Source organism: Phaseolus vulgaris, chromosome 1 (assembly GCF_051622355.1).
Source record: "Phaseolus vulgaris cultivar YP4 chromosome 1, ASM5162235v1, whole genome shotgun sequence".
NCBI classification, from domain to species: Eukaryota; Viridiplantae; Streptophyta; class Magnoliopsida; order Fabales; family Fabaceae; genus Phaseolus; species Phaseolus vulgaris.
In genome coordinates this window covers 50,418,701-50,435,509 of record NC_143498.1, presented here as the reverse complement: position 1 = coordinate 50,435,509, position 16,809 = coordinate 50,418,701, and the positions used below count along the sequence as shown (strand labels likewise).

Here is a 16,809-nt window from a genome sequence, read left to right as displayed (position 1 = left end):
AATTTTGGATAATCCATAGTTCATTTGGATGAAGTTTTAGACACCAAAATAAAAAAAATTATATCCAAATTATGATATCTTAGGCTCTTTCTTTACTTCAATGCTGGAAATATATATAAAAAAAAATTAAGTTCTTATAAGTCACTACCATCATAAAACCCAAATCTCTATCACATTAACAAAGAAAATAAGAAATAAAATTGAAAACTATTCCCAAAATTAAGCCCATCAATAACCAGAATAACCAGTAACTAATTTCTGTGAACATTTTCATTTCCTAAAATTTGTACGTTTTATATTTTTCAAAAACTGGATTACCGAACAATCTTTTTCCAGTCTTGTTTATTATTGAAAAAAAAATTACCCTCAAAATTCAGCTCCCTATAAACCAAATCAAATTCTGAGAACATTTTTTTTTTTTTGAATAAAAAACAAATAATCCTTTTCATCTCTTGTTCATTATCGGAAAAAAATACCTCAAAATTCATCTCCCTATAAACCAAATTCTGATAACATTTTTTTTTTCTAATAAATAACAAAGGTGAGAATTTGATACCGTATCCCAACTTCAGTGCTACTTGGGGAATTAAAGGAAAAAAAATTATATTCATGGAAATATTCTCATTACCGTATCACTTGCGGAAAATTATCACCGAAGGTGGGTGAGAATATGAGAAAAGGGTAGATGTGTGGCACAACAAAAAGAGGACATGTGACATTTTGATGGGTGAATTAATAAATCACATAATTTGTAACCAAAATTTTCCTCTGTAAATTGTAACTACAGTTTAAAAATGCCAATGAATCTATACTAATGACAATACAGTTTGGTAAGTTTCTTTCTTTTTTAATGCAAACAAATTCCTTATAATTCTATTATTTATATTCTCAAATAACCATGTCAAAGACACATTCAAATATATCTATCTATATGTATACATAAAACAAAATATGCAGATTTTTTTTAGTCATATTCAAAATTAAAATAAATATTTATAGTGGTTGAATTGAAACACTGAACAAATAGATCTCCTAGTCTATCTATGAAATAATATACAATTACAAGCTCCAAGTTAGTTCAAATTTGTCAAATAAAGCAAAATTAGTACTGACCAAAGCCTAGCCAGTACTTTTGGCTTGACATGCAAGCTGAAAAGAAAAAAATAATGGCTAAGCAAGACACAGAGGAAAGAAAAGTGTTACTTTATATATTGAAATTGACAAATTTAGAAAATATATAACATGTCCAAAATCACTAGTTAGTAAAGGCATACCTAAAGGAAATCCTGGGTAGATTTAAGCTTCCTTCCTAGTTATCCTGCAAGTGAACAAAAGGTAAGATTTAGTGCCAAGGGCCATTGTCTTGAGAAAAATCGGTGTATTGATAAAAGCAAGGATCGATGAAAATAGCATACAAAACAAATTTTTTATATGATCTAAAATAAATTAGACTTCATAACTAAAAATGATTTAAGGGGAACAACAAATGCCAAACTTTACAACATGCATACTAAATAAGGATTGGTAATTTTACCTGAAACAGTATATTCCCAGGGCTTTGGTAATTTCATGAATGACTGATGTGGCAAAGTGCAAGTAAAGTGTCACTGTGTTCATAGAAACAGAATCCTTAAGTAAAACAAAGAGTCATCGGGATAAAGTATACACAAATTATATATTTAATCAACCTCAAGTGTTAGCCAAAACAAAATTTAACTCAAGAACAATACAGCAATGCTGATGTGTCAATTTCTCATGTTTGTAATAGTTTGTTAATACTTGATAGTAATTTCTTAGTGAGATGAGCTTCTTTACGTTACAAGCAAAACAAATAAAAGCCATAATCATAAGACCCAACATCTGATACGAAAAGCATGATAGTCAAACATTGGTGTATGCTACATATTTGTGGTGTCAACTCTTTCTGGTAATTTCAAAATGTATTTTTGCATTGGGAATGTCTGAGGCTTTTGGAGATGGTGAAATCATTTTTTTATCATCTATATAGGGGAAAATATACAAAAAAAATGTCCAAAGACAACCAAAGAATTTATGTTATATGATAAAGTCTACTTAGCCAATTTATGGTGCTCTTCTCTGTCCAGGTTATTGCGTTTTTGTGTTTCCTTGAGAGGATATTTATCCTTTTTTCTATTGTACTTGTTTCTTTCTCTTTAAAAGAATATTTTGCTTTAAAAAGTAATCAATGAACACTCACATGCTAATCTACACCTAGAAAGAGAAACAGAGAGAAATGCAAGCGTGAAAGATATATGATATGATAAAAAGATAGAGAGAAATAACAAGTTTCTTGTGAGTTGTAGGCACTACTATTTAGGTGTCAATGTATATATTCACTTTCCTAACTCCTAATAAAAATGAGAAGTGTCAATATATAACTACTCATTCACTTTCCTAACTCCTAAGAAAAATGAGAAGCAGTTGCACCTGAAAATGCACAGTAACCAAGAAGAACTAGTCTCTCATCTAATAAAGGAACCCTGCAAAAAAAAATACATATATATATATATATATATAAATGAGTTTTAGTATCAGAAACAAAAGAATGTGAAAAGCATCTACTAACGAAATTCAGAATGAAAAATCACAGTACATACCCATCATTCAGCCTTGATGCAAGTACATTAGCAATGGCCAATGGGAGATACACGAGGGACTGAATAAGATAAATAATGCTTATATCAATAATGATGACAATCAATCACTGAAATGGAATCATCATCAAAGTGTTTTCTAGCATGTTTTTGTCATTCCACCATTGATAGACAATGACCATTAAGATTAATCTCCAAACAATAATATTAATGTTGTTATACCACTGAATAGATGCTAGATAATCTAAAAATTTAATATGAAAAGTCAATCTAGAAATTTTCCTTTGAAAAATGCGTGAATTAAATTTTATTGTTTGAAAAGATTTGTATTCGAATTTTATTCTTAAATGCTTCAAAGAAAACATCACTGATATGTTTGATGAAGTTTTCCAGTTTTCAACGGATTAAGTTTTCAGCCATTGAGCTTCAGCTCAATTATGTTACTAGATCAAAGATTGATGACTGAGTACCAAATTCAAAACTTGAAAAATAAAGATTTTTGTTGAATAAAAAGGCATTGTTATGAATCAATATTTGATGTTTAGAAACTAAAATTACTCTAATGCCACAAGAAAAATATCATTCCAAATGTGAAAATGGTTTTGGAGGCAAGCAACGACTACTTCCCTTCATCAACAAATCCTGCTAATTTGAACATTATACATACTATAGAAGAAAAATAGTGAACTTGAAAAAAACATCGAACATCCACCCTACCCATCATGTATATTAGACATTCAATCATAAAAACACCAAACTGAAAATATACATATTTTGTCCCCAGTTATACCTCCATGTTAATTCATTACAACTCTTGTTTCAAGTTAAGATTGAATACCAATGTTTTTCTTCAAAGAGAAAATACATATATTGAATGCTGAAAGAGTACAGCAGGGTTGCTGAAATGGTGTTTCGCTTCCATAAAGGAGGCTGCATATGTAAGGCTGATGTTAATCATTCAATGACACAGTTTCGCAATAATCCAGACACTAGGCATAATAATGCTGAACCTAAAGGATATAACAATCTTAAGGGATTGAGACTCGTACTATGTGAGTTTTATAGCTACAGTAAACATAAATGAAAGAGAAGTTTGCTGAAAGCCTGAACAATTTTTGACCCGTGTCATCATTGTGTTTTCACAGTTTTATATTGAGGACAACAGCCAAATCAAGCATCTTAATAAAGTAATTCAGGATATTTAAAACATACCATGCACATCCCAGTTTTTAGACCCTTAGGTTCGTCACATAAATGAGCCAAAATCATCCTCCCCTGCAAATTTAAGCTTCCCTCATAAAAATCAATAATACATGGAGTTGTTTTTAAAAGGAAGATAGAAGCAATATATGTAAAAGGTTCTAGAACACACTGCAAGAAGATGAATTTGTGCTTATTAAGAACATATTTGTTTCAAATCCATCATAAAAACATCCTAATATCTCTATAGTAATTAGAAAAAATATTATTAGAAACTACACATTCATTTCAGCGGCTTTGATTTATTTTTTAAGAAAATGTGATTGTTTAGGGTTTAGATTGTGTTCCTTTTTCTTCCATGGTTTTTTGGTTTGGTCCCCCCATGTTTTGTATTCCTTTCTTTTCTCTTTTATGTTATGTTTCATGTGATAGCAGATAATTAGTGGATTTTGAAATGTCAGCCTAGCTGAGATGTCAAAATTTATAATGATGCCTAGTTGAGATGTCAAAATTCATAATGATGCCTAGCTAGCATGAGTTTTTTTTTTTAAAAAAATACAGCATACTTATTTATGATGGGAAAAGAAAACTGTTTGGCTTATCAAAACTAGATGGTGCATGAATTATTTCTCACATATTGGTAAAGGTTTTCTTGATTCCAATGATAATCGATAAATACAATAAGAAAACGTGATACAAAATATTCAATAACCGTACAAACATTTTTTCCATATTAATTTATTTTCTCTATGGATAGAGTACTTTGTTCTGCAGACTTCTTTTCTTCCATCAAAGAAAAAATAAGTACAAAATCTACTTAGTCTTTTGGATCTAGATCCTTAAAAAATTAGAGTAACCAATTTTCTTTTTTACTTTTGAATATGCTAAAAGATATCATGATGATTCTGTAGATTATTTATATAATTTTATTTGTTATTCAACAATCCCGAAGTTTCTGTTATTTTCATATCTTCCATGACACTAAAATTAAACTAGGTTCTGGTAGATCAAATGAAATTGTAAATATTTAATAAGCCCCCATAACCAAATCAATTAACATTACATTTTGATGGATATCTAGTCCTACACAAATTCTACAGAGAGCCATCAGCCAAGAATAATTACGGTAATAAATGGTAACCAGCTAAAATGCACACCAAAGAAAATAAGGCATAAAACAGCCTGAATGCTGCTATAAGAATTGAAAAGGAAAAAAAACAAGAAAAGCAAACAATTTTTCAAATTTAAACACAACTGTCATACCACAAGGTATCCGAAAGTAAGTCCTGTCCCAATAACAACTAAATGTGGATATCTCCCCATGATGTCTGATGGTGACAAATAATCCCTGCACCAAAAATCACTCAAGTGCTTATAAGTAAAGAATAATAGAATAATATGCATATCTTTCAAACAAATTGGGTACAAAATTGATGCATCTTGAGTTGAGTTTATACCACATAAGCACTCCTCCCACAAGTACAACAAATGGGTAAAGCTGCCCAAGAATGAACACATTAATAAAGCATCCAGATTTTAGAGAAAGAATATCATATGAAAAAAAACATATTACCATTGCCAATGCAAGTGGCATGTTTCCATTCCTTGCCTTCACAACCTTATAAACATTAGTAACACTGTATGGAACAAAAAAATAATGTTGACCATCAAATAAGCTAAATAAACTATGGAAATACAAAGATCATTCTGTACTTAAATTGGTGTAAAATTTTAGCCTATATCATATACGCAGATATTTGTTGGCTAACTTTTATCAGATTCTGGATGATTTAAGGTAATTAATTCTACATTCTCTAAAATAACACCAAATGAACATAACAAGAAAGAAAAATGTCATAATACAAACATGTCTTGAGATTATAGGGTTTCAGGAAGTAAAAAATGAATAATAGGATAATATATTAATGTGGGGTATATTGTGGTAAAAAGCACTTGCCTATTTCTGTGTACAATTGTCATTAGGACAACTCTTATAAATAGATTTCTATAACAACTGTCATTAAGAAATGATAGTTAACCTCTTTCGTCCTTTTTCAGCTTTTCAGTTTTAAACATCGAGTGCATAGTGATTCTTATGGCTGATTCGAACACTAATTCTATGTTATCAAAGATAGCAACAGTTTTTTTTTTAAAGCTAAATCGATTTTACGAATATTTTTCCTTGGTTTTGAAAATGAATGTAAAAAAGTTTCATAATCAAGATAAAAACCATTCCAGCTGCATTCTTTGCTGAACACATTTTTGTTTTGAAAATTGAATTTTAAAACCAGAAACTCAACCACCCAAAGGTTTTGGTGACCAGAATTCTCATATGTAACAGGGTCTCCTAACTTGAAGTATCTAGGCAGTGGAAAGAAAACTAACAGGACAGATCATGTACAATGACACCACTCTAATGCCGTATTGAAATTACAGGATTTGAGAAAAATAGAAGGGTGAATGGACTCAAATTAACATGAGTTTAAATTGGTTTGATGTATTATAAATTTATAATCCCATAAAAAATATAAAGCACTGGTCCCTATTTATAGTAGTAGCACTAGACTTAAAAATTAAAAATCAAGAAACCATTAAAGAAGATAATCTAAGAAACTATAAATTATTCTAAAAGATACAATGTAGGCAGTTATTTTCTATATTCCAACTACTTAGATCTCAGTTTCAGTATATAATAGTTCAACATAAAAGAAAATATCTGAGATATCAGAGTTGGAAAAAATGAACAAATTTTGGGTCAAGAAGAAGGGGGTATTGCACATGCTAACAATGTTGAACCTTAATAATTTTAGTTATACATACTTGCATGTAACTGTCGGTGTAACACCAAAAGCTATCATCAAACACAATATAGCTTTGAATGTTGCGATTCCTGAAAAGCAGTCAAGAAAAATAAAAATCAAGTTACTTATCTGAAACATCAACTTTATATAAACCAACAATCTTTATTATGATAAGCTATACTGGACAAGCAAATGGAACCCACTTTTTGTTATTTGAACCACACAACCTTAACTTTATTACTCCATATTTACGCAAAATGAATAGATATAATTGTGATTGGCTAGCTTCTTATGTCATTCTCAATTGATATGTTTGTACTATTAATCAAAAACTTAACACATGTCATCAACTAAATTATGACAATACAAATATCATAATCTCATTTTAAGAAATTAAAACTATAAACTACATATTATAAATATTATTTTTAGTATTCTCGGATCATCCTATAAAACCTTTGAACCATTTTCTTTTTCTTCTTTGGATTGTCTCTAAGCCCATTCTATCATTGCCACCGGGTTGAATGAGAACCTTGTCCTCGGGGTTTTGTGACAAAAGAAAAATTATGATAAAGTAGAGGCTTCAGTGGATAGGAATGGTTGGAAGTGTGATGGTGGGAAATCTATTACGGAATTCACATGGATTTGGTTGGGAGGTATGTGTTTAAAGAGTCTAGTTAGGCCTATGCAAATGATTTATGCACTTTAGAAAATATGTTTCTTATGACTATTTACCCTACTCCCAAAGCTCATATAACACAAGTAAACATCTGAGCCGATTGTTTCATGTAAAAGACAATCAAATGTATAAAAAGTTCTCTCCAAATGCATGAAAATTCTTCAGCAAAGGAAATACAAAAAATACATTTTAGATGTTACATATGAAACTTGGGACAGCTACAACAACTACCACAAATAGCAACAGAGACAACCTTTTGGTTCAAAACAGAAAGAATACTATATAATGAAGGATGTCTTACCCTCAAGATAAGGAAGCCAACTTAAAAATGGCAAAGACTTTCCAAATGGTTGAGCCCACCACTCAGCACCTGTATGATAAAATAATAATAAGAACAACAACAACAACAACATACAAGGATTCTTATCAAAGTTAGCAGCTGTGTGTGTGAACACAACAAAAGACATACCCACGATAGCAGTGAAAAAGTGACAGATGTATATTATCATAAGACCCTCCGTGGGCCCATTTATAACAGGCAGTATAAGAGTATTGGTGAAATAGCTGCATCCAAAACAACATTTAAAAGAAATCAATATTCCTAGTCTGTCCAACAGCATATATGCAATGTGGTATTAAAATATATAATCATGCCAAATTTCCAAATTTGTGATTTTACACAAGGAAAGATGACAGCTTAAGTATAAGAAAACTTTCATTATAATACAAGAATACAAACAGGACATCGCAAAATCTAACAATATTATATAACATATCATCTATCATATATTAATTGAACATGATAACTTACTGCTCCCAGGTTGCACCATAAAATGTAATTGCAGATATTAACCACCACCAGAATGTACCTCTTCCACACATGGCTGTGCTCCCAAAAGCCAATGCTTCAAACTGAAAACAAGTTATCATATATAACAGTCTTTAATTTAATCTCTTCCAATCACTTAAGAGTAATAGCCAAAACTAAAAGAGACATACTGTACAAGCAAGTGCATCACACCCTGCAAATAAATTTGAAAATATCTTCATTAATAACAAACAGGTAAGCATAATGAAAACAATCGAGTAAAAAATACAAGCAAGAAAATCACCATGATCAAAGAGCTCCCCCAATGGGCTTGAAGAATTTGTACGTCTAGCTTGCTTCCCATCAACCGCATCAAATGTCTAGAGCACACACACAAACATAAGAAAGCAATAAATCAAATCATTATAGCAAATAATGGAAAATTGGCCATGTAGTAAAGATCTTCCATGGATAAACCATATGAATTTGCTTAGTTGTCATGCCTTAGAGAAACAGAACGAGAGAAATTTTATTAATTGTTCATCAACCAATGAAATGAATATTACATGTATTTACAAGTGTTCATGGAACAACTAAACATAGTAAGATATAAATAATCAGAATGGCAATGCGGAAAACATTAAAAAAAGAGTTCCAATTATTGATTGCTTTTTATGGAAATTTCACTGCAATATGAAACAGAAGGTCAGATGTAAACATCTTTCAAAGTCAAGGGTAAAAAATTTCAATAATATCATAATATAAAAGGCTTCAATTTAACCATGAGAGCACCAGGTTTATACATCTAAAAGATTCAGTAATTCAAATCATTTAGACTCGTGAAACAACACCATTATAATCAAGATTCAAGAGATTAGTAGAGGGAGAATATTATGCCCTTCAAGTGAGATAACAATTCAAGGCAACTGATTACCACATAAGTAAAATTCATTTCAGTTGGTCGCCATCAAGGCAGAAAAACAGGGAAAAATAAAGATAGAAACTAAAGTCAAAGAGACTGCAAAGTTGGCAAGTACTGCACTACAAGTATTTAATCCTACCTGGTATAAAAACAGAAGTAGTCCATGAGCAAAATGAACCCATCTTGGAGGAGCTGAGTCCAAATGTGGGGAGTATATCTGCAAAATAAATAGATAAAATTTATGTATAATGTATCTAGGAATTCACTGTTTCAATACAGTTTCACAAAATTGCCTACCTTAACCATGTAAAGAACAATTCCACAAAAGAAATTATCAATAATGCATGAAACTAACTAACAATCTTAAATACGCTTCCTTTTCATATACTGTTTTTAAAAATTGCAAATTTCATTCTATCATTTGACAAAATGACAAAAATAAAGTGAAGCATTGGGAAGCTATAACTGCTATGACTTAATTTTGGAAGTAGGAAGAATAACTGACTCAAGTTCCACTTACATAACCAATCAATGCAGACACTACTAAGAACATAAATCCCATGAGAGTTATCTGCAATCAAGAAATTTATGATTCATCAGTGTCAATTAGAATGCTAAAAACAACAGGTGACGCTACAATAAGAAAGGAGGTAAAGGTGTACCATATTTGGACTGCAAAGATTTGAAGAATGCCAATTCATCAGGATAAATAAAACAAAAAGGTATGAGTTAGTGTATTCAGAACTCAAAAACTAAAATTACAAAAAAAATAAGAGTGATTGATTATGTAGTTATAGCCAGAAATTTCAACATATATTTCAATCAGGAAGAGAACTATTCCCATCCAAATAACCTCCATGTCAGATGATATAAGTGACTAGATGATTTCTATTCCACAGGTCAACGAAAACACTTCTATGTAAATAATATCATTTTGGAATTTTCCCATAGGAAATATGTAAATTCTTGTGATGGTTGTATAAGAAATTTTAAGAGACTAAGTAAATAGAAGAAAAGCAAAAAAACAGACATATATATATGAATCAAAACTAAATTACAAACATAAGAAAAGATTGTGAATGGATATCCTAGGGATAGTGTTAGCCTTGTGCATATCACTCAAACTGACAATGATATTATCAAGCTACAATAACTCTAAAAAAACTATTATTATAATATTTATTTATAACAAAAGTTTCATGACTAAGAAAAACACTCAAACTGCTCAAATGAAGTTCATACTAAGATTTATCCTCCTTGAAGTAAAGAGATGTTTCTATATAAACAAATAATCAAGTCAAAATAAAGAAAGAACTTCGTTTCATTCAAATGATAAAAGTACTCACGGCATCCATAGGGGGAAAAAATTAACAAAGCGGGTCCAAAAGGGTTGCAGTACATATTTGGCCACGTAGGAATGATCTACTCCACTGTATTTATATCTGTGAAGAGCTGCAACACCGTGAGACCCGATATAACCCATTTGTTCTCTGATATAAGTCCAGAATAAGCTTCGAGGATAAGCTAAGCCTCAGCACAACCTGCTGAACTTTGAAAAAGAACAATTAGAACAAATAAATATAGGAATTTGCAAGGTGCCCATTTGAAAATTGACAGAAGATTGAATTTGAAGATCACAAAATCAACTTGAACAAATTTGAAAGGAAATCCAAAATTCAAACTGACTGACGAGAAAAGGCCTGAATTATAAAAGTATTTTACACTGAAATAATACATTTTTTAAAAGATGCCTAAATCAAACACAGAATTGATCTTAAGTATGAGGAAAAAACAATCCCATAACATAAAAGTATGAAAATGAAAAGAAAAAAAATACATACAAGATTCCATGAAAGAAGCAGAATAAAGCGAAAAATTAAACAGTACTTAGCACCAATATTTGAAACAAAGAGCTTAAACTATAATAAGTAATCATCTTAGAAAACCAAGTTTCTGATTATTTATTCAGGCTAGTACCTAAGGCATTCCTTTAGCACACTTAGCAATAACCAGCTTACAATTATGTAAAGTGAACATTGTAATAATTGCTTTGACCACGAAGGTAACACTTGATTAGCTAACTTATTTTGAAAATGAACACAAAATGGTCAAATATTTTTCTGTCAATTGTTATTTTCATTTTTTACCACTTTACATGATGCAACATGTACATTTTGATAGCTCTTACTGTCTCACCTTAGACTATTCGTAGAAAACACGGCTTAAAGAGAGTTCACACTAAATTTAAAAAAAAAAAATTGAAGGACACAGAATGCTCAATTTATAATCATACAAGCAGATTACAGATAGGATGCTATTTTCTTGTTAGTACCAAATCCTATTTTTGTAGTTAAAAATGACATATTATTCAACTTTTGATAATATTTTTACACTCTAATCAAAAGCAGAATTCAATCACTTTATCACACACAAATTACAGTTATTACGGAAAGTCCCTAGGTGAAAAACACATATTCACAGTTTTGTAACATCATTTTTAAGCTTAAATCCCTAAACAATGACCTCCCTTGACAGCTCAACAATATTAGAACACATTAACTAATTTACTTACTTAAACCAATATAAGATATTATCTAAAGTACAAATTATGCTTGCATGTTAATCCAATTCAAATCGGCCAGTGTTGTACATCAAAGCAATCAATATCTATAAAAAAATAAAAACACATCTAATATGATATAAGTTACTGAATTGAAGGTTTCTGCAGGCTTTATTAACACAGTACTCAAACAAATCAGAGCAAGCGTCCTTGTCTATAAAAAATGACTGCACAGAAAAACATGAACTGAAAGCAAAAAGAATACAGTGCAAAGACATACTAACACAAAATTCAGCTCACTAGGAGGAATAAACATAATTGGAATCTTTCAGTTTAGTGCAAACCCACTAATTCTCTTTTCTTTCAAAAGCCTAAACCTACTAACTTCAAAGTAAAAGTGCCCACCAAAAGGAATACACTCAACAACACCAAATTTGCATGATCAAAACAAACCATCCAACTCTCTCAAAAACAAAAACAAAAAGTAAAATGTTCAAAGTCGCAGCAACTAGACAACCCAAATACATGCCATGAACTACAGGATCCAAGCCTAAACCTAAAAACTTAGGCTGAAACCAAATGTGTTATAGCCTCACATGAAATGGAACTCAATCAATACGCCTCTGAAAGCTAAAACCCAAAATCTCCAATATAAGACTCCATCGCTCTTAATACAAAAACACCACTTGGAAACGGAAAACAAACATGAACACTTTCAAGAGCGAGATCAAAAAGGAAACTTTAACCTGATCCAAAAAGGTAAAATCATACAATGATACCCATTTAAAAAAAACATATTTTATATGAAAAAAAAATCTCAATTAACAAATAATTTGTTACAGCATAGGGGATGCTTCGAAATTGATAGGAGGATTTGGAAATGAAAGGGGTGGCAGAAAAGAAAAATGACCTGAGAAAAGAAATGAGAAGGGAAAAACTTCTCCTAAACACATGGAATCATTGAAATGTAAAGCGTGCTCCTTTGTTTGGTTTTCAGACCGTATATTTTTCCAAACATTGTTTCTCTGTTCGCGGACCCGTTTACATTTTTTATTCTTAACTTTTTATTTTTTACAATTTAGACGTGAGATGCTTGTTTCAACTTTCAAGGAAATATTTATTGGATTGTGAGAAAGTTATTAAAAATAATTTCAGTATTTTTTTAGTTTTAGACAACTTATATTCTCTTTTTTTATTTTATAGTTTAGAAAAGTTATATTGTGATGTAATTTTTGGAAATGTACTGTTTAATTATTTCTAACTTTTTCATTTTTAATTATTTAGAATTTAATACGACATACATTCAGAGAAAGTGGATTCCTAATATAGCATATGTTCAGAAAAATAATAGGTATAAATACCTTCCTTACTTAGATTAATATTAATCTAGTATGGTTATTTTAAAAAAAATCAATTTTGTATATATTTTTTAAAATATATTCAAATTGGTCATTTTGTTAAATTTCACCTTAGAGCGTCAAATATTGTTTATGTAACTAAGAGAAGTAATATTGAGTGTTGTGTGAGGTGTGAAGTGGCGTGAATTCATATATTAGTAAAAAATCAATTAGAGGTTAGGGTTTTTTGAATTGCAATTAGGATTTTTTAATTGCAATCGGTGTGACAAACAGTAAATTTATGAGGTGCGATCCCATGAAGTGCAATTGTCTCATGTACAACAATTGTGTGAAGTGCAACTATTGTTGAGCGTTGTGCAGTTTTGTGTTTGCTCCTTTCTAAGGATAGGACTTTTTCACTTACCCTGTGTTTGTTGAATGATTACGGGGTCTTTAAATGTTGTTTAATTCATTGCTTTATTTTATATATTGTATGTTCTATTTTTGATTACTTTGAGAGAACATTTACAAAGTAGTTTATGATGTAGGGTCCCACAATGTGAACAAATTTTTTGAGCCAACATTTGGTTTTTGACATAATTACTTGAATGATTTGTTTGTAATTTGTTTGGTATATGTGGTCATATGTACATTTTATAGGAATACCTTTTATAAACTCTATATCATGTTAGAAGGTTATTTTGAGCTTGTGGTCTACCATAGTGGGACATTTTGTGATTGGAGATATGTTAGTGGCGATACATCAACATGGTCATGTGACTCTAATAGATCAAGCTACTTTGAAATAGCTGGCATTGTAAAGGAGATGGGGGTTTTAACCGTACAAGAGATGGAGATGTGGTATTCACGTGGAGGTTGTAAATGGTTGGAAAATAGATTGCAACTTCTAGTTGATGATATTGGTGCAATAGAAATGTTGAAAATTGTAAATAAATATGTTGAAGTTCGTTTATTTTTATTGCACGTTGTTGCAGAGGTCGAAGTGATGTTGATTTTGGGTGATGTTGGTGGTGTAGAAGATGATATCAGTGAGCATGATGGTGTGGAAAATGTGGTTGTTGAAGGTGATGTTTAGGATGGTGTGGAGCCTCGTGGTGAGGAGGAGGAAGGTCTAGCTAGTATGGAACTTGAATGTGTTAGAAGATGATGTTGATGATGGTGGTGTGGATATTGGTGAGCATCATGTTGAGGAATGTGTGGTTCAGGATGATGAGAAGGAGGTAAATTGAAATTGAAATTTTAATTTTGATCCGCATTTAAAATTTTCAATTTGATTTATTGTTGCTGCATGAGTTATCAGGTAAGTTTATTATTGTTGAATGTTTGGTTTATCGTTGCTGGTTTGTTGAAGTTTTCTATGATTGTCGGTTTGTTGAAATTGAACTAAAAAAAAAATTAAGGTGTAAATGTGGACGTAAAAGAAACCTTTTTGTAATGCAAACCTATTAAAACTAAAATGCTCCTACGTAATAAAATGAAAGAATGAATTAGGCCAAAATTATTGAAAGGGAAAACTTCAACAAGATGATCAGGATGATTTTTTTGGTCTTTGGTGCTTGGCTATTTTGTATGGCAGTTATTATCACTAGCAATTAGCTTTGAAAATCTATTATGAAAATAGTAATTTACGTAAATAACTTTGCGCTTCACTTATAAAATTCATATTTGAAATATCTACATTAAAATTATAATTTTATTAATAAAAAAATTTAAGATGAATCTCCAATTTTTAAGATGCTCTAGTAAAAACTAAACAATTTTTAAGATGCTCTAGTAAAACATATAACAGGATGTTAGTTTTATAACTGGCCCAATTAAGGCAAATGTTAGTTTTTAATGTATTTTAATTTAGAGGAAAATTAAAAAAAAAATCAGTGCAGGAACTTATTTTATAAATTAAAATTTAAAATAATATATATATATATATATATATTAAAAGAAATTAAAAGTTGGTAGATGTTTAAAATAAAAAGGAATGGCAGATAGCAAAAGTGCTGGGCCAGTTGAATGAGCCCAGGCTTTAAAATGAAGTGCATATATAATAAGCGTTGTGCAGATAGAAAAAATGATAGGTAGTAGAATGGGCCCAGGCTTCTGAAACCATGGTGCAGACATATGAAGTATGGTGCAAATAGTAAAGTGGTGGGAGTGGAAATATAAAAGAGAGGGGTCTGAAAGTTATAGGTTAAGTTGTGAAAATTTAAGTTAGAAATGATTTCGTCATTAGAAATTATTTTCGTTAAATCCAACCTAACTCGTATCTTTTTTGTATTGGATTGAGCTAGTTGACCTAATTTTAGGCGAACTTATTAGTTTTATTTATTTCTGCTTCTTATAATTAATAAAATCACAAAATAAAAATTTGATAATATAGGTTTATCTACTATCCATTTCATAAGCACCTTTTACAATTTTAATATTTTTTCTATTATTAAAGTTGACGCATTTTATTATCTATTATTGTTATATTATATAATAGAAACAAAAATATTTTATTTGACATTGTTATATAAACAGTAAAATAATGCGAAATAAAAGCACTTATATATTTGTATATTAGTTTATAATGACTTATTTATTTTTATTAATTTCTTATATAATAAAATATTTTGTTGTTATAATTATAACTTTCATAATTTTAAAAAATGGAGTGGGTTTTGGACTAGTCCAAGTTTTAACATAAAAGGCCTAATTTTAAATTTAACATAAAGATTGTTCTTACAAATTTAATTAAACGAAAATCAATCTAAAAGTTGGTAAAATAAATCAAATATATAAAATTTTAGATCGATTAAATTTGTCTGAAACCCAGTATTTCAATTCAGTTTGTAGTTTGATATTTTAAAATTAAACTAAATCAAAATTAATTATTTTATTATAAGAGAATCGTACCGAAATCAGTTATTTCACTTGAAAAAAAATTAAATATTAATCAATCTTAGAGAAAAAACAATTAATTTTAATATTGATTAAATTAAATATTATTTTAAAGAAAAAAAATTATTGGTATATAGTTTTTATTATTAATAAAATTTATAAACTAGATTCTAATTAGTTATCAAAGTTTTAGCTATCAACTTTAAATACTAATTCAGAACTATTTATTAATAATATAAACTACTTTATATACCAGTAATTTGTTTAGTCTCTAAAATATAAAATTGATTTTTATTTACTGATTCTTTTATAGTGTTTAAATATTATTTATTACTTTATTAAGGTTTTAGAACCCTGTAAAATATCATAGATTTTAGGACATTTGTAAAATATCATAGACTTTAGAATTTTTGTAAAATAACATGAGTTTCAAACTCTCCGTAAAATATCACATGTTTCAAAAAATTTGTAAAATATCATGGTTTTCAAAATCCTAATAAAATATTATGGGTTCAAAAGCATCACAAAATTTAAAATTTATTGATATTAATTTAGTTACTCCAAAATTAGTATCTATATTTAGACAATAATAACTAAAAATTTAAGTATCTAATAATATGATAATTAGATAAAAAAAATAGTTTTTAATTTTATTATTTTTATTGACTAGATATTAATCTCTAAATAGATTAAAAGTGACTACAAAAATGTTTCTAATTACATCTTAGAGACTTAAAAAAGTGTCTCTAAATAAATAATTATATTTTATGATTACTAGCTACTAAAAATATAGTATTTAATTACATTACAAAATTTTATTAATAATTTTAAATAATTTTAAATAATTAGTATTCTTTAGTTTATAATGTAGTCTCTAAATTATTTAATATAGTGAATATTTTGTTCTCTAAATTAATTATTATTTAATTATTTTTTATAGCATATTTTTTAATTAATTATTTATTAAAATAAATAATTTTTTTTATTTA

At 29.3% G+C, this 16,809-nt stretch overlaps 1 protein-coding gene across 1 annotated transcript; it reads right to left on the bottom strand.

The window, feature by feature from the left end:
- Window positions 1-861: 861 nt before the first annotated feature.
- LOC137814771 (choline/ethanolaminephosphotransferase 1) lies at window positions 862-12,624 on the bottom strand. The gene is made up of 18 exons (XM_090305441.1): window positions 12,496-12,624; window positions 9,546-10,566; window positions 9,165-9,242; window positions 8,408-8,483; window positions 8,295-8,317; window positions 8,107-8,207; window positions 7,765-7,859; window positions 7,597-7,665; window positions 6,636-6,705; window positions 5,389-5,452; window positions 5,273-5,313; window positions 5,079-5,163; window positions 3,828-3,890; window positions 2,619-2,677; window positions 2,449-2,501; window positions 1,535-1,607; window positions 1,275-1,318; window positions 862-1,149 (listed from the first exon to the last, which is right to left on the bottom strand). Exons 2-17 carry the CDS (start codon window positions 9,585-9,587, stop codon window positions 1,297-1,299), a joined length of 1,014 nt encoding a protein of 337 aa, XP_090161567.1. The 5' UTR covers window positions 9,588-10,566; window positions 12,496-12,624; the 3' UTR covers window positions 862-1,149; window positions 1,275-1,296.
- Window positions 12,625-16,809: the final 4,185 nt, after the last annotated feature.

What these genes read in the sequence shown, in the direction of transcription:
- LOC137814771 (XM_090305441.1), bottom strand. Translation starts at nt 9,587, where the DNA reads ATGGGATTTATGTTCTTAGTAGTGTCTGCATTGATTGGTTAT. An exon ending in TTGGCTTCCTTATCTTGAGG is followed by an intron (nt 6,706 to 7,596) that starts GTAAGACATCCT and finishes ACTGCTTTTCAG; the next exon opens with GAATCGCAACATTCAAAGCT. An exon ending in TTACTTTCGGATACCTTGTG is followed by an intron (nt 3,891 to 5,078) that starts GTATGACAGTTG and finishes TTAAATTTGCAG; the next exon opens with GGGAGGATGATTTTGGCTCA.